General features: G+C 41.9%; 1 protein-coding gene across 3 annotated transcripts in view; it reads right to left on the minus strand.

Moving 5' to 3' along the window:
* Positions 1 to 27544, minus strand: part of add1 (adducin 1 (alpha)) — a 189609-nt gene that overhangs the window by 92433 nt on the left and 69632 nt on the right. For all 3 annotated transcript variants that reach the window (XM_080182512.1, XM_080182514.1, XM_080182513.1), the window contains 6 exons: positions 22519 to 22670; positions 20541 to 20621; positions 19308 to 19457; positions 16953 to 17096; positions 4168 to 4266; positions 1572 to 1748 (listed from right to left, as the gene is read on the minus strand). In XM_080182512.1, coding sequence (XP_080038638.1) covers positions 1572 to 1748; positions 4168 to 4266; positions 16953 to 17096; positions 19308 to 19457; positions 20541 to 20621; positions 22519 to 22670 — 803 coding nt within the window. The remainder of the gene's footprint in view (positions 1 to 1571; positions 1749 to 4167; positions 4267 to 16952; positions 17097 to 19307; positions 19458 to 20540; positions 20622 to 22518; positions 22671 to 27544) is intronic.

Below are 27544 nucleotides of genomic sequence, written 5' to 3' on the forward strand. Positions count from 1 at the left end.
TATACTGCTGGGGAAGATTACTGTACGTTACACTTCAAATCAGTTCTTGATTGTAAAGTGCTTTCAGATGTTTGAAAGCATTGTATAATGCAAATCTTCCTCTTTTTCCAAATGTTTCAAGTCAAAGAGAAAAGTTGGTGTAAAATTTTCCACTACTAATGTGCAACAAAATCTCAACCCCATTTGAAAGAGCAGATTTTCAATGTCATTGCATATAAAATATGAATGTACATCCAAATACATTTAACATTTTACCATTTGTTTATTTGACCTTCACACTAATGTATTGGACGGTCTAATGACGAGTAGATGGTATCAGACTTGATACCATCTGACCAGCAACAAAAATCAGCACTTAAAACCTACACATTTAAAATTAGCAAAACAAACCAAACAAAATTTGACACTGAGCCAAAAGGAGGAGACATTAGAACAGATAACGAAAAGCTTGGCCAAGGAGTTAGGTTTAAAGGAGCAGAGGTAGAGAAGCAGAAGGGCTTTGGGTGGAATTCTAGGGATTAGAATCAGGATGCTTACAGTATAAAAGGAGACCACTCCGTCTGTTGTGTCTGAGCTGATTCTCTACATAAGCAATTCACTTAGTGCCATTCCCCTGCCTTCTCCCCATAGCCCTGATCCAATTCTCTTTTGAGACCCAAATTTCAATCCTCTTCCATCAAATTCACAGGTAGTAGACATAGCATCAACTTTTGGAGCGCTGCCCCTTCATCTGGGGAGGGGGCAACAAAATTCATTGCGAAGCAATATAATTTGGAAAAAATGTAAATTTAAACATACCATAAATAGTAATATATGGAATAAACTGAAGAAACAAAGATCCTATGGTACATTTTTATAGGGCAGAATTGCATAGGGTAGAAGATGACATGAATCAGGTTTTCAAATTGGAAGGGTCAATTGAAAAAATTCATTAAGATTTCATTTCGATGCATTATTCACGGTACTTTTGCTTTGAATGTTTAATTCAATTGATTCTCATGCTGTAGATGCCACTGGCAAGGCATGAATTTATTGTCCATGCTTAGCAGACTGGGCAAGAATGGTAGGTTTTCATCCACAAAGGGCAATTGTGAACCAATTGGGCTTTCATGAAATCCAACACCTTCTGATTTTTTACTTCTTAAATCTCCAGACATTTTAAAATTAATTCAAATTCTTGAGCTTTTATGGCAGAATTTGAATACTCCTTTTCTGAATTATTAGTTCGGCCCTCTGGATTTATTATACTCTCCCATCTCAGTAAGAGGATAGCCACAAGCAAGAAAACATGCTCCAGTGAATGCTTTCAAGAACTAAAACTCCATTAACCAAGATAAACAGATTCAAATTACCTACTGGGATACCACAAACTGTGAGATTTTTAGAAATTATGGGCAAACAAAGGACTGCAATAGAAGTGCAACAACTTGCATTAGTGTCTATATGTAGAAAAGATACACCACAAAAGCAAAAAAAATCTTAGTTTGAAACTGTCTCAATTAGTTTTAGTCACAAACCACCATATTATTTTGTTGCAAAACAAAAATCAAGTTTTCCCTTGCTGCTCTTACCAGGTTATCCAACATTCTCATTAGGGCTTCAAATTCTTGCTCCCCAATCAGCCACTTTGGATGTGAACTACTTTCATCACCTCCTGAAGATTCAGGACAGCGAGATTTGGCTTTGTACTTCATAGGATCCAAAAGAACCAAATTGTCAGGCCCTCCGGCACTGGCCATTGTACGAACCTAGAAAGATAAATTTACATTTTAGTAACAGAACTTACGAAACTTCTTTAATTCCAATCTATGCCATTTCCTTTGGTCACATGTCATACTGTTGGTCGCACTGGACAGGGAAAAGACATTCCCACTCCATGAGAGTTAATGGTGTGCTCTTTGCTTAACGTTTGTAAATTTAGTAAACTATTTAAAATGTCAACATTTTAAATCGAAACTACCAATTAATCAAACAATTTGGCTAATAGTAAATTATCCTGTGTAAAATGGTTTTACACTAAACAAGTCATTAAACAGCCGAATTGCTCTGGACAGTTTTATTTCCTGTGAAGATACACATTCCTGTGAATGATTTAATCAGATCAAATAGTATTATTTTATGCTACATGCTTTCATAGACTCAGAATCCCTACAGTGCAGACAGAGGCCATTTGGACCATCAAGACCGAACTGACAACAACTTCACCCAGGGCCTATCTCCATAACCCCACATATTTACCATAGTTCCCCTTGACACTAAGGGGCAATTTAGCATGACCAATCAATCTAACCCACACATCTTTGAGTGTGGGAGGAAACTGGAGCATCCAGAGGAAACCGTCGCAGACACAGGGAGAACATGCAAACTCCACACAGACACATTCACCCAAGGCCAGAATTGAACCTAGATCTCTGGCACTGTAAGGCAGCAGTGTTAACCACTGTGCCATCCCAGTTTTCTAGGCAACCGTGGAAGACCCCAGCTAAAAACACAAAATTCAAACTAGCAAAGACTGAATGTGCAAATGAGGATCAGCCCCCAGCAAACAAATGCTGCCATTCTGCTAAAGAGGAGTGGAAACCATGCAAAACAGAAACTCCTAATTTTGTGTGCATTTGTCTTCAAAATGGCACTATCACATACCCAAACAGCCTGAGCTGATTGCTTTACTGAGTTAGAATGTGTTTTTTTCCTACAAGTCTCCTGATACTGGTCTGAATTAGTGCATAAATCTCACAATGGCACACAGTGCATATTTTAATGCATTGCTGCTGTTATTGGTTGGATGGAAACAGACAGAATAGGGTCACACAAGAACACAGGATTTAAAAGCAAGAATAAGTCATTTAACAAGATCATGCCAACTCAACTCCACATTGCCCTGCATAACCCTCAACTCCCTTTTTATCAAAAATCTGTCTAATACTGCTTTTAATAAATTCAATCACTGAGCCTCCACATAACCTAAGAAGGGTGTGAGTTGAGGTCCTCAGCGGCAAGGATCATAGATAGTCCCGACATGATGGCCTCGCTGGTGGGACTGGAGGCCACTGGCTAGTCAGGGGCAGGGCTGGGCAATGCCCATGGAACAGTGCCAGGATGGCACTGCCAATAGAGCCTAGCTTGAGGGGAGTGGGGGAGGGAATGTGTGTGTGTGTGTGTGTGTGTGTGTATGTATGTGTATGTTGGGGGGGGGGGGGGGGGGGTGCGCACAGAATTGATCGGAGGGGACAGGGGCCAGATCTTCCAGTACACTGTATACTAGTAATGATAATGCTTCTTAATTGTTGGGTTTATTTTTTTAAATTTTAAAAATGCATAATAAAAGCTGGAAGGGCCATTGTTGTGTTGCAGCTGAAATGTGGGTCCACAATAATCACATCTGAAGAAGTGTCAATTGCTTGAGGACCTTCAGCCAATGAGCTGAAAGCCAAGTTACAGACACTACAGTGCATCAAGAGGGGGGGGGGGGGGGTGCGGGAAAGTTATCTGAATAGATATCCTTCCCTAAAAAGGATGTCAGTGAACTAGACAGGTTTTTTTAATAACAATTGACAATGGTTTCATGGTCAACATTGGACTTTTAATTCCAGATTTTTATTGAATTTAAATTTCACCATCTGCTGGTGAACCCACACTAGGATTTGAACCCAGGTCCCTGTGTATCAGCACCTCATCCAGAACAATGTTCAGGATTAATGATGAACTGCAGAATAATGTAATCATCCACGGAGCTTGGAAAGGCCAAAGCCATAACAGGATCTTCAAGCAACATCCAGGATCCATCCAGAGTTTCACTGAAGTCTCTGCACCTCCAGCACATCACCATCCCAAAGCCCCAGCAAAGTGAAGCTTAGACCCTGGCGGTGGCAAGGTGTTCGGCCACCTCTAACTCTTCTCGATGAGCACCAAGGTCAAGACAACATAAGGCCAGTGGTCAGTTTGACTGACCACAAGCCCTGAAGATAGGCTATAAATGAGCTTCATCAAATGTGAGACACACAGCCCCCAAATCGGGATTATGAAAACAAAGCAGCCAATTCTCAAATTGGGAGACTGGGTGTATGTACATTCCTTCTATTAATCTACTCATTTGCAATTTTTGAAATATAGTGTCTATTTAATAAAAGAAATGTATTCCTTGACCATTCGGTATCAATCTCCTACCTGAATTTCACAGGCTACAACCAGGTTGTGAATATAATAGAAAGCTTCTTCAATAGTTTCGCCAACAGCAACTAGACCATGGTTCCTTAGAATGAGCACCTGCGGTAGAATAATAGAGCAATTCAAACAAAGTAACATTAATCATTAACACAATCTTGTCAGCTAGTAAATAAAGACAGTTTGAAATGCGAGGGCTTTTTGCCAACTTAAAAGGAGCCCATGGCTTTGATATAAACCGAGCAGTACTTAACAAGCTGATTAACCATGCTTCATTTAACTGCTGAAAATAAATGGCAGTATTCTATACCACTATTGACAGCATTATGTACCCTGAATTTAAGTTGCAGTTGATAATCCATGAAAAGTTTTTAGGATAGCACATGGTTTATACACTGAATTTCTTGAATGACTGCCCCCTTTGGGATCAATGTTTATAAAAGGGTGGAAATAATTAGTATATGTATTAGAATTATAATACATGTGTAGTATGAATTGTACTTCCTATAAGCAAGAAATTGTTTTGGATTACATAATTCAGCTATAGAACATAGAACATAGAACATAGAACATTACAGCGCAGAACAGGCCCTTCGGCCCACGATGTTGCGCCGACCAGTTACAAAAACAATGACCCACTAGCCTATACCAATCCCTTTTCGTCCATAAACCTATCCAGAGATCTCTTAAACGCCCCCAAACTAGACGCATCTACAACTGCAGCAGGCAGGGCATTCCAATCCCTCACCACCCGCTGGGTAAAGAACCTACCCCTGACATCCGTCCTGTAGCTACCCCCCCTTAATTTAAAGTCATGCCCCCTCGTGCTAGCTTTCTCCATCCGAGGAAAAAGGCTATCACTATCCACCCTATCTAAACCTCTAATCATCTTATATGTTTCAATAAGATCCCCTCTTAGCCGCCTTCTTCCCAACGAAAACAACCCTAGATCCCTCAGTCTCTCCTCATAGGACCTCCCCACCATACCAGGCAACATCCTAGTAAACCTCCTCTGCACCCTCTCCAACGCCTCCACATCCTTCTTGTAATGCGGGGACCAGAACTGCACACAGTACTCCAAGTGCGGCCGCACTAGAGTAGTGTACAGTTGCAACATTACACTGCGACTCCTGGCACACATTGCATGGGTGAAATGGTTTCCTTTAGTTCTGCGACTGTTAGCAACGCGTACATTATATTATAGGTCATTCCTCAAACAAAAGCTATTTCTACACAAAACAAACGTGCATCGTGTTCTGAAATCACTCAACAGGTGATGAGCAAAGTGGTCTTAGACAACGCTGCCTCCAGTTTTCTGCTCTCGAAAGGCTGAGAATGCTTGGAGCAAGAAATAAAGTGTCTGTTAAACAAATGAAATTTCACATCAAACAGCTGAATTCTTCCCATTCTATCAAACCATATCCTTGAGCTCAAAGCTTGGAAGAGCACCCACGACAGTACTGGCGTAACATTTTCCATTTCTCAGCTGATATTGCTAATTTTGTGTAAATCAGCATTGAATAAGGAGCAGCTTTGTATTGTGGAAGATGTTCATTAGGGACTGGCTAAAGCTGCCCATATAATTCACAAAGACTCCTCATCAGAGGACTGCCTCAGCTGAATTCAAACTCAGTGAAGATCCAGTGTCCATTTTAATAATTTAATCATCTAGTTCTACTTTCCAAGAGATTATACAATCCACATTTATCACACTTTTGTTAATATACAAGTTGCATATCATTCACATATTGCTGTCACCATCATTTATTGATACATGTAACTGTACAAAGCTGGAGTTTCAACGTGTAATGTTACAATTCAAAAGAGATGGGTGTAGAACTCATTGCCTGGAATTTTACTGCCCCACCTGCCACAGGAAACAGAAAGGGCAAGGGTCGAACCATGGAAAGGACCACTGACCTTGGGCGGGATTTTATGGTTTCAGGATGAGCCAGGTCATAAAACCCTGCCCATTATCTTCCACTAAGTCAGTTTCACCTCATCAAGTGATTACTGTGTACAGATTTTTACCTCGAGTAGCTTAGAGCTGGAATTTTTCCCCCCTCAAATCTACAAATAAACCTTGAATACAGAGCTATTTGCATTAAAATTATTCAACTGAAATTATACGTGCCCTCAAGTACATGGTAGTAAAACTCCTTCATGAATACCTGCAGTTCACGACACCCACAGTGCTGTTAGGTAGAAAGTTCAGGATTTGACCCAAGAACGAAGGACAATAAATCGTGATACATTTCCAAGTGAGGATGTTGTGCAACTAGGAGGGGGAAAGCAAGTTTCAAGTTCTGATGTTCCCATATGCCCTTGTCCTAGGCTGTAGAAGCTGCAGGTTTAAAAAGATGCTGTTTGAAGAAGCCTTGACAAAATCGCTGCAGTGAATATTGCAAATGGTGCACACTGCAGCCACTGAGAATTCATGCCGGAGAGAGAGAATGCTAATGGAGCTGGATGGGCTGTCAATCAAGTTGTTGCTTTGTGTTGGACGGTGTTAAGTTTTGAGTGTTCTTGGAATTGCACTCATAACAGGATGTTGGAGAGGAAAATATGCAGCCTCTGACTTGATCTTATAGGCACAGTATTTAAACGGCTGGTCCAATGCTCTGAAAGTTTGTGGCTTGTGCTACCGAATAAACCTGTTGGACTTTAACCTGGTGTTGAGAGATTCTTACTGTGCTTACTGCAATTCTACAGGACCTTGGTGAGACCACCTCTGGAGTAGTGTTCAGTTTACCCAAGGAAGCATATACATGCCAGAGGGTGGACAGCAAATGTTCACCAAACCGATTCCTGGGATGGCAGGATGTTAGTATGAGATTGAGTCAAGTAGGCCGGTATTCACTGGAGTTTAGAAGATTGAGAGAAGGCCTCCTTGAAACATTTAAAGTTTCGACAGGGCTGGACAGATTGAATGCAGGGTGATGCTTCTCCGGCTTGAGGGATCTAAAATAAAGACTTGTGAAAAAATAAAGATTTGTGAAAGGCCATTTAGGACTGAAATGAGGAGAAATTTCTTTACTCAGAGGGAGGTGAATCCGTGAAATTGTCTACCACACAATGCTGTTGGAGGCCAAATCAATAAATATATTTCAGGAGGGAACAAATAGATTACAATGATCAAAGAAAATTACAGCACAGGAACAGGCCCATTGGCCTTTCAAGCCTGCACTGACCATGCTGTCCAACTGAACTAAAACTCCCTACCCTTACGTGGACCATATATCTCTACTCCCATCCTATTCACGTATCTGTCCAGATGCCCCTTAAAAGTCCCTGTCCTATCTGTTTCCACTACCTCCCCTGGTAGCGAGTTCCAGGCACCCACTGACAAGAATATAAAAGCAGGGAGGTCTTGCTGCAATTGTACAGGGCACTGGTGAGGCCGCAGCTGGAGTACTGTGTGCAGTTTTGGTCGCCGCACTTGCACAAGGATATTTTGGCCTTGGAGGGAGTGCAGAGGAGGTTCACTAGGCTGATACCGGAGATGAGGGGGTTGGACTATGAAGAGAGACTAAATAGACTGGGTCTGTACTCGCTGGAGTTTAGAAGGATGAGGGGGGATCTTATAGAGACGTATAAGGTAATGAAGGGGATGGATAGGGTAGCGGTAGAAAGATTCTTCCCGCTCAGAAAGGACACCAGGACTAGAGGGCACAGCCTCAAGATAAAGGGGGGGGGGGGGGGTGGTGCAGTTTAGAACAGAGTTGAGGAGGAACTTCTTCACTCAAAGGGTGGTGAATCTCTGGAATTCTCTGCCCATTGAAGTGGTGGAGGCTACCTCACTAAACATATTTAAGTCACGGGTAGATAGGTTTTTGGTAGGCAAGGGAATTAAGGGTTATGGGGAGAAAGTGGGAAAGTGGGAAAGTGGAACTGAGCCACTTCAGATCAGCCATGATCTCACTGAATGGCGGGGCAGGCTCGAAGGGCTAGATGGCCTATTCCTGCTCCTACTTCTTACGTTCTTAAGACCCACTGAGTATTTTCCAGAATTTTCTGTTTTTATTTCATTAAGTACCTAATTGGTTGAAAAGTATTTTGGGATATTAGTGAACCAGATGGGTTTTTCTGACAATCAACAATGGTTTCATGACGATCAGTAAATCCTGAATTCCAGGTATTTTTTATTGAATTCAAAATTTCACCACCTGCCATGATGGGACTTGAACCCAGGTCCCCTGAACATTAGCAGCATTCTGGGTTGGCAGCCTAGCGGTAATCCCACTAGGCCATTGCCTCCCTTAATCTCAAACTCATGAATTGTTTCATTCAGCTCAGAGCATCTGAGAACACAATGCTATTTTCTTCTTCTGGTTCCTTGTGCTTCAGTGTCAGATTTATGTTGCCAAGCTCATTTCAGGCTGTTCTTTCTCTGGCGGCAACAGATCTTTGTCGCTGTCCTTTATTTTGGTTTTGCTGTTGGCCAGGTGTGTCTCCAGAAAAGTTTCAGTTCTGTTATTGTGTTGTTCATAGCTTCATTATCCACTTGCCGCTTGGAATGTTCAATGGCTTTTGCTTTCAATCCTTGCCCTTTTCCTTTCAACTGCTCCTTCAGTTCTTCAATCTGTTCCTCGTAGCTTTTAGTTTTCAGCTAGATTATGGAAATTGCTGAGTCTTTGTCATGTGGTTTTCACCGGGTGCTCCGGTTCCCCCCACAGTCCGATGATGAGTAGGTTAGATGGATTGGCCATGCTAAATTGTCTCTTAGTATGTCAAAATGTGTAGGCTGTGGCACAGTGGTTAGGACTGCTGCCTCACAGCGCCAGGGACCCAGGTTCGATTCCTGGCTTGGATGACTGTCTTTGTGGATTCTGCACGTTCTCTCTGCGTCTGCATGGCTTTCCTCCAGGTGCTCCAGTTTTCTCCCACAGAGCAAAAGACATGCTGGTTAGGTGCACTGGCCTTATTGAATTCTCCCTCAGTGTACCCAAACAAGCACCAGAGTGTGGCAACCAGGGGACTGTCACAGCAACTTCATTGCAGTATTAATGTAAGCCTACTTGTGATACTAATAAATAAATTATAAACTTCGGTTAGAAATGTGTGGGGTCACAGGCTAGGGTGGGGGATAAGGGACTGCGTACGGTACTCTGTTGGAAAGTCAGAGGTTTACAGCATTGAAACTGGCCCTTCGGTCCTACTTCTCCAAGCCGCCCTTGTTTTTAACCTGTTTTCTCAACTCCTACTTTTATTTGCCAACCATTGAATTGAGGGTTGCTTGGTCCTTTGTCTCATATCTGGAATTTGTTTAATCGATTGTGAGCAATTTGGTTCATTGAAGACTTCAGTTTATTGTGTGGTTTCAATGCTATATACTCAGCTTGAATCTTGCACTCCAAATATTCCATTTCAGCTTTGATGCAAACATTTTCCTGTGGAATAGCGTCAAAGAACAAAAAAAATTACAGCACAGGAACAGGCCTTTCGGCCCTCCAAGACTGCACTGATCATGCCAAACTACCAACTGAACTAAAACCCCCCCTATCCTTCCAGGGATCATGTCACTCTATTCCCATCTTATTCATGCATTTGTCAAGACACCCCTGAACACAGTCACTATCATATCTGCTTCCACTATATCCCCAGCAGCGAGTTCCAGATGCCCACCACCTCTGTGCAAAAAACTTGCTTCACACATCTCCTTTAAACCTTGCCCTCGCACCTTACACTAATGCCCTCTAGTAATTGACTCTTCCACCCTGGGAAAAAACTTAACTATCCACTCTGCCCATACCCCTCAATCTTGAGGGCTTCTATCAGGTCACTCCTCAACTTCCATCGTCCCAGTGAGAACAAACCAAGTTTCTCCAACCTCTCATAGCTAATGCCCTCCATACCCAGCAACATCCTGGTAAATCTTTTCTGTATTCTCTCCAAAGCCCCCACATCCTTCTGGTAGTGTGGTGATCAGAGCTGAACACAATATGCCAAATGTGGCCTACAGTTCTATAAAGTTGTAGTACGATTTGCCAGTTTTTAAACTCAATGCCCTGGCTGAAGGCAAGCATGCCATATGCCATCTTGACCACTTTCTCCACCTGCATTGCCACTTTCAGTGACCTGCATACCTGTGCACCCAGATCCCTCTGCCCATCAATATCCTTCAGGGTTCTGCCCTTTACCGTATACTTCCCATCTGTAGTAGATGTTCCAAAATGCATTCCCTCACATTTTGGCCGGATTAAACTGCCATCTCTCTGCCCAAGTCTCCAACCGAGTGTAATCCTCTGATGGCCCTCATCACTATCCGCAATTTCACCAACCTTCGTCCGCAAACTTACTAATCAAACCAGTTACATTTTCCTCCAAATCATTTAGATATACTACAAACAGCAAAGGTTCCAGCACTGATCCCTGAGGAACGCCACGTGTCACCGCTCTCCATTCAGAAACACACCCTTCCACTGCTACCCTTTGTCTTCTTTGACTGAGCCAGTTCAGTATCCACCCTTGCCAACCTACCTCTGACCCCATGCGACTTCACTTTTTGTATCAGTCTGCCACGAGGGACCTTGTCAACGGCCTTACTGAAGTCCATGTAAGCAAACATCCACTGCCCAACCCTCAATCATCTTTGTCACTTCTTCGAAATTAGTGATACATGACTGTCCTTTCACAAAACCATGTTTGTCTGTTGCTACTTATTTCCAAATAGGAGTAAATCCTGTCTCGAAGAATTGTCTCCAATAATTTCACTACCACTGACGTAGGGCTCATCAACCTGTAATTACAGGGATTATCCTTGCTACGCTTCTTAAACAAAGGAACAACACTGGCTGTTCTCCAATCCTCTGGGACCTCTCCTATAGCTAGTGAGGATACGAAGATTCCTCTCAAGGACCCAGCAATTTCCTTCCTTGCCCCTCTCAGTATCCTAGGTTTATCCCATCAGGCCCTGGGGGCTTGTCTATCTTAATGTTTCTCAAAACCTCCAATACTTCCTTCTTTTTGATCTCAACAGGCTCATCATCCACCAAGTCCTTCTCTATGGTGAATACTGACCCAAAAGTACTCATTTCATACCTCACCCATTTCCTCTGGCTCCATGCATAGATTCCCACCCCTGTCTTTGAGTGGGCCAACCCTCTCCCTGGCTATCCTCTTGCTCTTTACGTATAAAAAGCCTTAATCCTGCTGGCCAACGGCTTTCCATAACCCCTTTTAGCTCTCCTTATTCCTTGCTTAAGTTTCTTTCTACTTTCCTTGTATTCCATACTTGCTTCATGAGATCCCAACCTCCTAGCCTTCACAAATGCTTCCTTTCTCTTTTTGGCTAGACTCTCAATATATCACATTATCCAAGTGTCTCAAAACTTGCCATACTTATCCTTCATCCTTACAGGAATGTGCCTGTTTATAAACACTAATGGAGTCAAGAGACATGGGGAGAACATAAGAACATAAGAAATAGGAGCAGGAGTAGGCCATCTAGCCCTTCAAGCCTGCCCCACCATTCAATAAGATCATGGCTGATCTGTCGTGGCTCAGTTCCACATTCCCGCCCTCTCCCCAGAACCCTTAATCCCCTTGCCTATCAAAAACCTATCAACCCGCGTCTTAAATATATTCAGCGAGGCAGCCTCCACCACTTCAACGGGCAGAGAATTCCAGAGATTCACCACCCTTTGAGTGAAGAAGTTCCTCCTCAACTCCGTTCTAAACCGCCCTCCCTTTATCTTGAGGCTGTGCCCTCTAGTCCTACTGTCCTTTCTGAGCAGGAAGAGCCTCTCCACCTCTATCCTATCCACCCCATTCATCATCTTATATGTCTCAATGAGATCGCCCCTCATACTTCTAAACTCTAACGAGTACAAGCCTAGTTTATTCAGCCTCTCCTCATAGTTCAACCCCCTCAATTCCAGTATCTGCCTAGTAAACCTCCTCTGCACTCCCTCCAAGGCCAAAATATCCTTGCGTAAGTGCGGCGACCAAAACTGCACACAGTACTCCAGCTGCGGCTGGAGAGAGCAAGAGCATGGCATTGAGATAGAGAAGCAGCCATTATCATATTAAACGAAGAGCAGAGTCGAGGAGCCGAATGGCTTACTCCTGCTCCCTCTAATGACTTCACTGTATTTTGCTGAAGTCAGTTCACAAATTGTGTTACTAAATTAAAAGTGTAAACTCCCAATCTCCAAGTTGCTAATCTAATACCATAACAACTATGTTACTACACCAAATGGCATAGAGATCTATACAGGAAATGTACTGTAAAATGCTATTACAATGGCATAAAGCTAAAAATCTATTTCATCTTTTATCCTCAAAATTAATATAAGATAGTAAAGTTGTTGAATCGCAGTACAAACAGTAATCGTGGCAGCAGCACTGTGTACCATTTACAAGATGCACTGCAGTGACTCACCGAAGATCCTTTGACAGCGCCTTTCTTCAAATCCACAACCTCTATCACCTAGAAGGACAAGGGCAGCAGGTGCATGGAAACATCATCAGCACATTCCCCACCAAGCCATACACTATCTTGGAAATAGATTGCCGTTCCTTCACTGTCACTGGGTCAAAATCCTGGAATACACGTCCCAGTTGCACTGTGGGTGTACCTACATCACACGGACTGCAATGGGTTCAAGGCAGCCACCACCTTCCCAAAGGCAATTAGGGATGGGCAACAATTGTTAGCCTAGCCAGCAACGCATACATCTTATGAAAGAATATTAAAATGGGGAATTTCCTATTAAATTATTCATATTTAGTGGTTAAATTTGTTTTTTTGAATGAATAGGCACGGTGGCACAGTGCTTAGCACTGCTGCCTCTCAGTGCCAGGGACCGAGTTCAATGTTGTGTGGAGTTTGCACATTCTCCCAGTGTCTGCATGGGTTTCCATCAGGTGCTCCGGTTTCTTCCCACAGTCCAAAGATGTGCGGGCTAGGTTTATTGGCCATGATAAATTGCCCCTTAGCATCAAGAGGAATAACAGGGTAAAAATGGGGCAAGAGCCTGGATGAGACAGTTGTTGGTGCAGATTTGATGGGCCGAATACTTTCCTTCTACACTGTAGGAATTCTATGATTTTATAGAGAGAATTTATTTCATTTTTTCCTAAAATTAATACTTAATTAGGTCCACTATTCTTAGAAAACATTAAAAATCAATTATGAAGACCATCTAAATCCATCTGCAACATGAACACACAGCAACAAATGCCTCCTTGTAGAAACGAATGTTAAGGAGAAACAAAAGGTTACCAAATCAACTCAGCAAGCATTTCCCTACTCAACACTACTGTTCAAGAGATTATCACAATAAATGTTACAGAGCATTCACTCAGCAGTGGAACCTAGACAAGGTAAGCTTGTTTACCTGAACAGCCATTTTTACCTAAAGTAAAACATATTGGGAATTGCAAGACGGAAAAAAAATTAAAGAATGGAGTAAGGACATATGCATAACTTAAGAGGAAAAAAATTGTTTGAGAATCCAATATACATTATGACTTACTTGATGCCACAAAAAGTCATTTGTTATCTGACACTTAAGAATGATCACAGCGACTACTCAATTTCAAGTAGGTTCAATCTTGTTTTAGGTCAGGCAGACGTCCCAGGAGTAGGTAGAAAATTGTGGGGTTTTTTTGTTTATAAGGTTGAATCTTCATAGATTGATAGGTAATAGGTTTATTGAAAAATGATCATAGTGACAAGTGCTGAATTCTGATGACAAGACAAATATATACAAACTTAGGAATTAGGAGTAGACTCTTCAGTCCCTCAAGCCTGCTCCACCATTCAATAAGATCACGACTCTTCTGATTGTGGCTTCATCTCTACATTCCTACCTACCTCCAATATCTTTTAACTCTCATGTCAGACAAGAATCTACTTTTACTTTAAAAATGCTCAATGACCCTGCCTCCACTGCTCTAGGGAAGAGCTCCAAAGAGGAAAAAAATCTAATTTCCATCTCAAACGGGAGATCCTTTTTTAAACTATGTCCTCTAGTTCGAATTTTTCATTGGTCTCACCAATACCTTGTACAACTGTAGGAAAATATCCCTGCTTTTATACTTAATTCTCCTTGCGAAAAACAGCAATATTCCATTTGCCTTCCTAATCACTTGACCTACCTGCACTTGCGTTTTGTGATTCACATACCAGGACACCCAAATCCCTTTGTCACACAAAGTTCTGTAAACGTTTTCCACTTATACTCCATCTGCCAATTTTTTGTCCATTCACTTAATCTATATCCCTTTGCAGATTCCTCATGTTATCTTGACAACTTACTTTCCTATCTAAATTTGCTGATGAGATATTCAGTCCCTTCATCCAAGGCATTGATATAAATTGTAAATTGTTAGAGTTTAGAAGAATGAGGGGAGATCTCATTGAGACGTATAAGATGATGAATGGGATGGATAGGATAGAGGTGGAGAGACTCTTCCCGCTCAAAAAAGACAGTAGGACTAGGGGGCACAGCCTCAAGATAAAGGGGAGGCAGTTTAGAACGGAGTTGAGGAGGAACTTCTTCACTCAAAGGGTGGTGAATCTCTGGAATTCTCTGCCCGTTGAAGTGGTGGAGGCTGCCTCGCTAAATATTTTTAAGAAGCGGGTTGATGGGTTCTTGATAAGAGAGGGGATTAAGGGTTATGGGGAGAGGGCGGGAAAGTGGAACTGAGCCACAACAGATCAGCCATGATCTTATTGAATGGCGGGGCAGGCTCGAAGGGCTAGATGGCCTACTCCTGCTCCTATTTCTTATGTTCTTATGTTCTTATGTAATAGTTGAGGTCCTAGCTGATCCATGAGGCATTTCATTCATCACATCTTGCCAACAAATGACCGTTTATGCCTACTGTTTCCTGTCAGCTAATGAATCCTTTATCCATGCTAATATGGATAGTTATGACATTGTCTGTACATTCATTAAGGATTGAACTATTATGATCATTCCGCATTCAAATCATTAAAATATTTTGCAAAATGCCAGTCTCCTTAATTTACAGAATAGAAATGAAAGCTCTTTTGCATTGCATTTTTTAATTAAAATCCACAGATTATTTGTCAGGGTGAGTTTACTAAATTTTGAGTCATTTGTACACTGTCTGAGTTTTATATAAACTAGGGAATTGGGCTTCTCAGTTTACTTGTTCTATACCTTATTTGTGTGATGTCTTTTCTCCTTAATTCCATTGCACATTTACTTTAGTGTGACTGTAGCAAGAGATATCAATGCTACCCAAATCTTAAATTTGCTTTCAGCTTCATCGGGGGCGATTCTCCCAAAAACGTTCGAAGTGCTGAATTCGCAGGAAAACTGGTGTAAATCACGATTGTTTTTTCAGTGGGAGTTCAGATTCGAATCTCCTACACTCTGTACAATGCAGAGGTCACAATCATGAATATTATTAAAAGCTCGGGACGGGCCTATTCACGCCAGAATCTGACAGTTTTGGGTCTCTGTGCACGTGCAGTGGTCCCAAACTGTCCACCTCCTGTTTGCTGACCACCTCAATCACTACCCTCCCCCTCACACCTCCCCAACCACCAGAGCAGCCCGATCACGGCCCCCATAAGCATCCCCAGTCTGCAGAGTGCAGCGAGACTCCCCATCCCTACCGATTGCCCCCGAGGTCCCACCCCCAGCTGGCCCCGTCCTCTAGGCACTGACTGATGCACAGTGCACAGGGCCAAGATGCCCCATGGGCACATGCACTTTTCTCCTTGGGCAGCACCAGGGTCACAGGCTGGCACCGCCAGCATGCCCATGCTAAAGGGACACCACCCCAGCCACCCTGGCAGGCCCCAATTGCACCCCCCCACCCCCTCACATTCCCAACAGGGTCTCCCTTTGATTCCCCGAAACTGGGGAGCTACTCTAAATCCTGCCAGGATGGATGATGGTACGGGCCTGGAGAATTTAGTTAATTACATTCAAATCACATTAAACACAGATTAAATTACTTAGCTGGTGTGTGCCTGCTAGTTTCCTGCATAATCCTGACTGTGCCAGATATCCAGCAGTGGGAGATGCGCGTGCACAGGAAACGCTTTCGTGAATCCGCGCATGCATGAATCTCCCAGCCCGACAAAAAAATTAGCAGGTCAGAATGGGAGAATTGGCCCCACCATCTTTTTGTTGGAGAACCATAAAGGCATATTTTCTTAAGAAATTAGGTCTATGAAAGACATTTTACATATCTCAATTAAAGTTAGACAGGATCTTGGATTAATTAATACAATAACAAGAACCAATAGAGAGATTTCTTTCAGCTGCTGGGTAAATTGCATTGCCCATGTGAATAAGAATGAACAAATCCTCTAAAACGTTGCTCATTTTTCTGTTTCAAACAGAAACAGTTGATTTGTAAGATAGCCTTCTAGGAGAAGAAACATCAATCACTAAATGTTATTACACTGTTCCAATATAAACATCTTACACACGTGCAACTTTTATTTAAAGATCCACTTTTGGCTCTGGAGCAATGGGTTGCAAATCCCTGACCTATACTGTACAAATTCAGATATGTCTGTCAGTCAAACAGGATTGAATTTTATACTTGGATTGCAAGTTTTTCTTGAAATTTTAGACAACTATTTTGATATGATACCACAAATGGACCAGTGTTTTGGTTAAACCAGTAGCATTTATAATACCTCACACTGAAGTGCACCATTACTTACATATTTTCATTTTCTTAGGACACATAATAAAGGCCATCTTTTGAAAAACTGCTGTAAAAGTACTTTTCAATGGTTTCAAAAACCCGCCACATGTTTTCCATAAGAATTTAATTTAACTTGAGCTGACCTTGTTCTTGGGGCCCAGGTTTTTTTGTATTAGAATCTTTTCTCCCTCATCCACAAGGATTCCATGGTAATCGTGGTAGGCTATCTCTCCAAGTGCTAGTGCCTCAGGGGAGATTGGCAGTAGGCCACACTTCATTGCAGACACCTGATACAACAAAATATAGTTGAAAATATTGCTCATCAGATCAGCATTTGAGCAAACCCACATTAATTTAAACATTTTAAAATCTATAAACACACTGTGGTTTCTAATTTTTAGAACACAACCTTGCATAAAATTCAAGCCTCAACAATTATCTCCTAGCCTATCAAAGTTAACAGAATCATTCAATAAAGCATAAAACATCTTCAATAAATGTACAGATTATATTTTTATCCTTTATGCCAGTATGTACATATTAAGCCATTTGTGAAAACACAACTTAGCTAAAGATGTGAAACATACCAAAAATGATGCATTTGCTTCACAAAAATGATTTATACTGGCAGTAAATAAAAATATTGTGGTGCGATAGGTCAACAAATGCACAAAATGCCCTGTTTCGGCTGTGAAGCTAAATTCCATTCCATCTCCATTCAATGGGAGAGTTTCAGGTCATGGCATCTCCTGATTGAAATTTCTTTGGCTATACGTTTCATAGATTTTAAATTGATAGATTAAGCACACATATGCACAGCAAAAAGCGTACATGTACAAATTACAGAAGAACGGTATGCATGTGAAAGATAATTAAGGTGACAAATGGAATATTGGCCTTTATTGCAGGGGGCATGAAAACAAAAATAGAGAAATCTTGTTACAGCTATAAATGGCATTGGTTAAATTAAGCCCCGAGAGCAGTAGAGGCTGTATTACTGAATTTATTCATGGTTTTGTCAAAGGAAATCATGTTTAACCAATTATTGGAATTCTTTGATAAGTATCATAGAATCACTACAGTGCAGGTGGCCTGTTTGCTCGTCAAGTCTGCACCGACTCTTATCCAGGCCCTATCCCTGAAATCCCATATATTTACCCCACTAATACCTCTAACCAATATATTTTGGGACATTAAGGGACAATTTACCATGGCCAGTCAACCTGATCTTCACATCTTTAGACTGTGGGAGGAAACCAGAACACCTGGGCGAAGCTCCTGCAGGCACAAGGAAAACATACACAATCCACACAATCACCTGTGGATGGAATTGAATCCAGGTCCCTGGTGCTGTCAGGCAGCCGTGCTAACTACCGTGCCACCATGCCACATGTACCATGGACAAAGGGGAACCAGTGGATGTACTGTAGTGAATCTATCAATACTTGATATTTGAAGGCATGTGATAAAGTGCCATATCAAAGGTTATATAGAAAATATTTTATTGGAAGGGGCAACATATAGGCATGAATAGAAGATTGGCTGGTTAACAGGAAGCGGACAGTAGGCATAAATGGGTCTTCTCTGGTTTGACAAGATGTAACAGGAATCAGTGCTGGGACCTCAACTGTTTACAATTTATGTAAGTGATATGAATTAATGGATTGACGGGATGGTTGCCAAATTTGCTGAAAACATGATAGATAGGAAAGTAAGTTGTGAAGAGGTCACAAGTAGGTTCCACTATGATATAAATAGGTAAAGTGAGTGAACAAAGATCTGGTAAATGGAGTATGATGTGGGAAAATGTGAAATTGCTTTGGCAGGAAGTAAATCTGGATAAATATTTGAAGCAGAAAAAATGCAAAAGGTATGAGACAGTGGGATTAATTTTCAATTGTTCTAGGGAACAGACTGCACAGAATAATCTGAATTAGTCTCCTCCTGTGCTAAAATTCTCATGGATCCATTTTTCTACTGCTAAAGCAAAGTAATAACCCTGCAGGTTACAAATTATAATTGCTGTTAATTAAAAATAGGCCAATATTCCAAGATGATGCTTATGTTATGTTTTCATATGGAATTTCAGATAAGCTAAGTATTGCAAACGCAAATGGTTTTCTGAAAAAATATATGCTAGAACATTTGCAAACCAAATGTAAATACCTTATCATCCGAAGGCAAGTGGCTCTTAATTTTGGGAACAAGATTTTTGCCTCTGACAGATCATCATTTTTATTCTAACTGCAACAGAGTAAGGAAGCACATACAACACCTTTCTCACTTGAAAGTCAGCATGTGTGGCATAGCATAGATCTAGATCTGAAATCAAAGTTGCCTATGTGACTTCAGTCATGTAATGGGCTATGATGCCAAGAGATGTAAATGGTAGAAAATACTAAATGCAACGGCTTGGGAAATAACATGAGATCTAAAATTGAAAACTCCAGTCTTAATTCAAGCTGTTTAAACAAAAAGTAGGAAAACAAATAACCTACTGCAGCTCCAGCTGGCGTGTGAATGTGTACGATGCATCGGATATCTGGTCGAGTTGCATAGATGGCAGAGTGCAAGGTAAAGCCAGCCTGGTTTATTCCCAAATTGGTGCAGCCACGATCGATAATATCACCTTGAAGATTAACTTTAACCTGTAAAGCACACAACAATTAGTATTGCTTGTTCCTACTTCTTATATTCTATTTTCAGGTCCGAGATGTTGTGACTATTTCCACTGACAAAGAAAATCAAGAGATTTAAAAAGGGACCATAGAGAGAACAAAGTTTAAAATAAGTCAAGGGAATCTTCATGTTGCATTTGCAAAAAAGTTCGTCACTTTCACAAAGATGGTGGCAGTTGTGCACCATGAGCAAATTCTGTAAAGGCAGCTTTAAAGAAAAATGTTATTAGAAATTTTTAATAAATTATTCATTTATGGGCAGCACTGGTTAGGTCAGCATTTATTGCTCATCCCTAATTGCCTTTGAGACAGTGCTGTTAAGCTGTTTTCTTGAATCACATCTTGTAGAAACACCAACAGTGCCATTAGGAAGGGACAGTAAGAAGTCTCAACACTAGGTTAAAGTCCAACGGGTTTATTTGGTAACACGAGTTTTTGGAGCACTGTCCCTTCATCAGGTGAATGGAGTTAGTAAGGGAGTTTCAGGATTTTGACTCAACTACAGTGAAGGAAAAAAATGATATAATTCCAAGTCTGAATGGTGTGTGATTTGGAAGGGAGCTTGCAAGTGGTGATCCCATGCACCTGGTAGGCAGTAGAGGTCACAGGTTTGAAAGGTGCTGTCGAAAGAGCCTTGGTGGGTTGCATTAGGCCACTTTGCAAATGGTACACATTGCTGCCACTGTGCTTTGGTGGTGAATATGGTGCCAATCAAGCAGGCTGCAGTGTCCTGGAAAGTATTGAGCTTCTTGAGTACTGTTGTAGCTTCACTCATCCAGGCAAGTTGAGTGTTCCATCACACTCCTGATTTGTACTTTGTAGGTTGTGGACAGACTTTAGGGTGTAAGAAGATGAGTTACTCTCTGCAGAATTCCCAACCTCTGACCATTCCTGTAGCCACAGTATTTATATGGCTTGTCCAGTTTAGTTTCTGTTCAATAAGGATGGCTGGAAAATTCCACCCAATAACTTTCAAAAATAAAACTGAATGCAGGAATATTAGTTGATCAAGTAAATAACATTCAAAATTTAAATGTGCTCCTCCTTACTCACCAGACTAGATGCAGTGACCTCACTGTAAAGAAGGCCAAAAGGTACAATGAGGAAATGTTCCTGCTCAGAGCTGACTCTGACCTACAGGAAAAAACAACCAATAACTTGCCATAATTTATAACTACATAAACTTTATGCAAATCAGTAAAATCTAAAAAATAGTTTTAGAGCTGCAAATCAGCTCCAGTTTTCAGCTTTGCATCTAAGCAAAAATTAAAAGACAACCACAATAATTATTTATTTTCCCCAAAATGATAAGTTCTGGATTCCAGCCCTAAAATAAGGTTTTGACGCTAATAGCTAATTAAATGATCAACATCAAGTCTGTACAAATTCACACAATAACATTATCTTATGACCTGGAGATGTGATGCAAGAAATGTGGTGAGAGTAGTTGTTTATTGGCAATCAGCAGGCAAAATGTTGCAGATCTTTTCAGTTATGAGCAAAGTTTTTTCTTAAAAAACTCAGGTTGTAATTTATGGTGGTTTTCAGAATGTACTATTTAACGTTATATAACACATCCAGGGCATTAATGTATGGACATTCAATGAAACAAAGTGTGTTTTTATTAATAGGAGCATTGAGTTTTTTGCATCTAGATATATATATGTAAATCAATGGCCATGATTACTATTAAAAGTTAACTGAACTATCTGCCTAATTTTAAAGGCCAAGATTGAGATGATGACTGTGGATGAGCTGTTCTTGATCGCAGGCAGGTAGTTGGATATACATACAGAAGTGATGAATTGTCAGCAAAAAAAAAGAGGACCTGCTAGAGACCTTTCCAACTCTACTCAAGGACATCTGCTGCTGAAACTCACAAATGCTTGCCAATGCCTTCCTAAATTGGCCTACATTCTTTTGTAAACTTTAGTTTATCCAAAACTCTGCTGTTTCCTATGTTACATCAGGCCCTGCATTTTTCCTCACTGGCTCCCAATGCCCCGATTTCACATTTTTCATTGCTGTCTTTAATTACTTCTGGGGCTTTATTTCTGTCATTTTCTAATTTCCTTCAGCAATCCCAGCATTTCACTCAGTTCTTCTGACTCTAGCGTGTGAATTAAAAAGTTAGCAAATGTAACAATCATTTCACATAATGGAGCAATTCAGAAAACTGCCTTTCATAAAATAAGTTTGGCACATTTGCCAATTCTGTTATACTTAGCATAGTAAGAAGTCTCACAACACCAGGTTAAAGCCCAACAGGTTTATTTGGCAGCACTAGCTTTCAACGTCTCAGGCTCCTTTTTCAGGTGACTTCACTCACCTGAAGGAGCTTGAGGCTCTGAAAGCTGGTGCTGCCAAATAAATCTGCCCGACTTTAACCTGGCGCTGTGAGGCTTCTTACTATGCTTACCCCAGTCCAACACCGACATCTCCACATCGTACTTGGCATAAAGCACAGTTGCTGAACTGACAGGTTCGCCTACACCTCAAGGAAATTGAAAAGAAGGCACCAGTGGCAAGGTGACATAGTGGCTACCACTGCTGCCTCAGCACCAGGGACCTGGGTTCAATTCCCAGCTTGGGTCACTGTCTGTGTGGAATTTGCACCTTGACCCTGTGTCTGTGTGGGCTCCCTCCGGTTTCCTCCCACAGTGCTGGTTAGGTGCATTGACCCGAACAAGTGCCAGAGTGTAGTGACTAAGAGAATTTCACAGTAACTTCATTACAGTGTTAATATAAGCCTTACTTGTGACAAATAAATAAAGTTTTACTTTATGGCTATGTATTTTGTTGCTACCTTCAAGGAAATTTATTAGTTAGAGGTCCATCTAAAAAACCGTGGTAAAAGGAGAGACTCCTCATTCTCAATTTTGCAAGCTAACTCATTTCACCATTTTGTTGGGTTCAACAAAAGATATTCTATCAAACAGAAGGAACAAGGTAGAAATATGTTCTACATATATCTAGCTCAATTACAACATTTTCTTTTAAAAAAGGAGAGGAATTTGGGAGCTCAATTTACTGTTATGTGATTGTAGATAAGTTGCGACCATCCAAAGAGGTCAGCCAGTCTGTGGAAAGCTGCCAGCTTGCAACGTAGCAATTTCTCTCCTTTATCATATGCAACAGATTCAGATCCTCGGAGATCATTCACAGGGGTAACCATTCCAAGACCTAAAATAGGAATGCATGCAAAATTAACGGTACAGCATTATGTAAGCATATGTTTTGCAATTTGTGCATTCAACAATCAGTTAAAGAAAGTTAACAGCATTTTAATTGGAAACTGCCAGTCAAGAATTAATTTGTAAATAAAAAAACATCAGGAGCATCAGAACAGATTCACCACTAGTTTACTAGATCAGATGCAATTGCCACCATCTTGAAATCCTCTTCCAAGTCTCTCATCATCCTGACTTGAAAAACTATCAACATTTCTTCACCGTCAAGGGTTAAAGTTTTGGAATTCCTTATCTAACACCACCATGAGCTTATCTTTACCACACTGTAGCAGTTCAAAAAGGAAACTCACCCATATTTTGTCATGGGCAATTGGGATAGGTGACCAATATTGATCTTGTCAGTGACACTTGCGTCCCACACGACTTTTGTTAGCGTATTTCTTGCAATTTGTGCGTATGATAATCAGCCTTTTAAAAAAACTGAAGTGAACTATCTCATCATTCAGAATCAGAAAATTGTGGGCTCAAGCCAAACTACAAGGTATAAGCATATATCTGCTTTGATATTTTTTTGTAGTAGTCATTGTTTGAGGCCCTGTCTTTTGGGCAAGATGTCAAACCAAAGTTTCACTTGCCTGCTTTAAATGAGGAGAAAAGATCCAATGACATTTCTCCAAAGGATGACAAAATTCTTCTGGTGCCCTTGCCAACATATCAAAAATGAATCAACTGGCCAATTATTGTCACTTGTGGGACCTTTTCACAAATTGGTTGCTGTATGCCCATGAACAGCTGTATGTATGTATGTATGTAATTTATTAGCTGTGAAATAATTTAAGATAGGCCGAGGATGTGAAAGATTAATATAAATGCTAGTTTGTTCTTTTCCTGCATAATTATCGTCCACAGCAAGAGGATAATAGTCTTGATCACTTGCAATTTTCATTCTGTGAACAATAACATCTCATCCACACTAGTCAGCCGTTTTGTTTACATGATGGATATTTATATGTAAAACATGGAGAGATTTCTGCTGTTATAATGGCCAAATTATCACGAGTACCTTCTACGACAGTGGTCGCAACTTTCAACTACAAAGAACGTCATTAGTTAGTTCATGTTCACAATTTTAGTTTTATTTGGTCACATCTATTGCATTTCTCATTACCATGAAAAGTTTAAGAAAAGCTTTCTTCAAAATTGCTGTGGAGTTTCTGATGATCATAGGACAGCATTAAGTGGTATCTTCAGGAAGTCCCACTATCTTGCTGGAACAATCAGCAATTATGGTGCTGCTGAAGGTCAAAAGGGAGTTAACAAGTGTTTCTTTTATTTGAGACAACCAATTTAATGCCACATGAGGCAAAATGTTACTAGTAACTTGCCAACCCAGCCCAAAATGCACAATCCAGGGCAGGCTGCAGTGTGGCATGGACAATTTCATTGCTATACATGGATCTGAGAACTTTTTGAACAAGTGAACAATTTTGAACAATCTTGGCGGGAAGACTGGCTAAGGCTACCGGGGGGACTTTAAACTAGAAAGGATGGGGGGAGGGAACTGTGTTGGGGAAACTGGGACGGAGGAGGTTCGCTCCCAGGTAGGGGAGGACCGCAGGCAGTATGCGAGGGAGGTTAGACAGGTGGTGGAGATGGGAAATGCCCAGACTGAGGGGCTGAAGTGTATATATTTTAATGCAAGGAGTATAGTGAATAAGGTAGATGAGCTTAGGGCGTGGATAGCTGTTTGGGATTGTGATGTGGTGGCCATTACGGAGACTTGGATGTCTCAGGGACAGGACTGGGTACTTCAGGTGCCAGGCTTCAGGTGCTTCAGGAAGGACAGGGAGGGTGGCAGAAGGGGTGGTGGCGTGGCACTGTTGATCAGGGATAGTGTCATGGCTACAGAGAAAGAGGATGTCGTGGAGGGATTGTCTACAGAATCTCTGTGGGTGGAAGTTAGGAACAGCAAAGGGTCAAAAACTTTGCTGGGTGTAATCTATAGGCCGCCCAATAGTGACAGGGAAGTTGAAGTGCAAATAGGGAAACAGATTCTGGAGAGATGTTTTAATAACAGAGTTGTCGTGATGGGAGACTTCAATTTCCCAAACATCGACTGGAATATCCCTAGGGTAAGGGGTATAGATGGGGAGGAGTTTGTTAGGTGTGTTCAGGAGGGTTTCCTGACGCAGTATGTGGACAAGCCTACGAGGGGAGAGGCTGTACTTGACCTGGTACTGGCGAATGAACCAGGGCAGGTGATGGATCTTTCGGTAGGAGAGCATCTTGGATATGGTGACCATAATTCTATCTCCTTCACAATTGCGTTGGAACAAGATAGGATCAGGCAGGCTAGGAAGGTGTTTGTCTGGGGTAAGGGGAGATACGAAGAAGTCAGGAAGTTACTTGGACAAATAAACTGGAAGGAGGCGTTCTTAGGGAAAAGTACCGAAGGAAGGTGGCAGATATTCAAGGAATGTGTGTCTGGAGCTCTGAATGACAACGTTCCGATGAGACGAGGGGGTTTTGGTGGGTCGAGGGAACCGTGGTGCACAAAGGATGTGTTGAACCTAGTCAGGAAGAAAAGGAAGGTGTACAAGAGGTTCAGGGAATTAGGAGATGTTAAAGATCTTGAGGAGTATAAGGACTGTAGGAGGGAACTTAAAAGGGAAATTAGGAGAGCCAGAAGGGGTCATGAGAAGACCTTGGCGAGTAAGATTAAGGAGAATCCCAAGGCCTTCTATAAATATGTGAAAGGTAAAAGGATAAGAAGAGAAGGGATAGGACCGATAAAAGGTGAGGGGGGAAAGGTTTGTGTGGAACCAGAAGAAATGGCGGAGGTGCTTAACGAGTACTTCGCCTCAGTATTCACGGTGGAAGCCGATCTGGGAGATTTTGTTATGGATTTGCAGCAGATGGAAAGGATTGAGTACGTGAATATTAAGGAGGAGGATGTGTTGGAACTTTTGAATTCTATCAAGGTAGATAAGTCGCCGGGACCAGATGGGATGTACCCCAGGATACTGTGGGAGGCGAGGGAAGAGATTGCAGAACCCCTGGCGATGATCTTTGCGTCGTCAATGGAGACGGGAGAGGTTCCAGAGGATTGGAGGATTGCGGATGTAGTTCCTATTTTTAAGAAAGGGAACAGAGATAGCCCGGGAAATTACCGACCGGTGAGTCTGACCTCAGTGGTTGGTAAGCTGATGGAGAGGCTTCTGAGGGACAAGATTTACGAACATTTGGAGAGGTTTGACATGATCAGGAATAGTCAGCATGGATTTGTCAAGGGCAGGTCGTGCCTTACAAGCCTAGTTGAGTTCTTCGATAATGTGACTGAACACATTGACGAAGGAAGTGCCGTGGACGTAGTGTACATGGACTTCAGCAAGGCGTTTGATAAGGTCCCCCATGCAAGACTTCTTGAGAAGGTGAGAGGGCATGGGATCCAAGGGCCTTTGGCCTTGTGGATCCAGAACTGGCTTGCCTGCAGAAGGCAGAGAGTGGTTGTGGATGGGGCTTTTTCTGAATGGAGGTCAGTCACCAGCGGAGTGCCTCAAGGATCTGTTCTGGGACCCTTGTTGTTTGTCATTTTCATAAATGACCTGGATGAGGAAGTGGAGGGATGGGTAAGTAAGTTCGCTGATGACACGAAGGTCGGTGGTGTTGTGGATGATCTGGAAGGATGGCAAAAGTTGCAGCAGGACATAGATAGGATGCAGGACTGGGCGGAGAAGTGGCAGATGGACTTCAACGCGGATAAATGTGTTGTCGTCCATTTTGGCAGAACCAACGGGATGAACGAGTACACTATTAAGGGCAGAAGTCTGAGTAGTGTTGAGGAGCAGAAGGATCTTGGGGTCCGGGTCCACAGGACTCTTAAATCGGCCTCGCAGGTGGAGGAGGTGGTCAAGAAGGCGTATGGTGTACTGGCCTTCATTAATCGAGGGATTGAGTTTAGGAGTCGGGAGGTAATGCTGGAACTTTATAAGACCCTTGTCAGGCCTCATTTGGAGTATTGTGCGCAGTTCTGGTCGCCTCACTATCGGAAAGATGTAGAAGCTATTGAAAGGGTGCAGAGGAGATTTACAAGGATGTTGCCTGGACTGGGAGGCATGCCTTATGAAGTTAGGTTGAGGGAGCTGGGACTCTTTTCCCTGGAGAGACGAAGGTTGAGAGGCGACCTGATAGAAGTTTACAAAATGTTGAGAGGAATAGATAGGGTGGACTCTCAGAGGCTATTTCCCCGGTTTGAAATGGTCGCTACGAGAGGACACAGATTTAAGGTGCGGGGAGGGAGGTTCAGAAGTGATGTTAGGGGTAAGTTTTTCACTCAGAGGGTGGTGAGTGAATGGAATCGGCTGCCGTCAGTGGTGGTGGAGGCGAACTCGCTGGGGTCTTTTAAAAGACTTCTGGATGAGTATATGGGGTTTAATGAGATTGAGGGTTATAGATAGGTCTGTAGGTTGGTAGGTGATGTGGTCGGCGCAACTTGTGGGCCGAAGGGCCTGTTTGTGCTGTAGTGTTCTATGTTCTATGTTCTAAGTAGCCCCCTTCTGACTCTAAGAGTAAATTAACTAGTGCACTACAAACGTTGGCAGCATGAAAGATAAAGCAGTTAAAAACTGCATGGCTATCACCAGATTTTTCCACACTTTACTGTGGAAGGTTTGCTTATGCTTGTTTTCAAAACTTAAGCGCACAAACAATACTACATGGAGCCTTAAAGCGCAGCAGGGATGTTCTTTGTCTATTTCTTCCTAGAACAATTCGCTACATTTTTTCCTCCTCAAAAGCTTTCATTAGCGGCTTGAAATATTTACCACTTCTCTTTTATTTAAAGGGTACAAAAGTCTATGTCTCAAC

The sequence above is a fragment of the Carcharhinus amblyrhynchos genome, unplaced genomic scaffold, assembly GCF_965287045.1.
Source record: "Carcharhinus amblyrhynchos unplaced genomic scaffold, sCarAmb.v2.hapA scaffold_61, whole genome shotgun sequence".
NCBI lineage: Eukaryota > Metazoa > Chordata > Chondrichthyes > Carcharhiniformes > Carcharhinidae > Carcharhinus > Carcharhinus amblyrhynchos.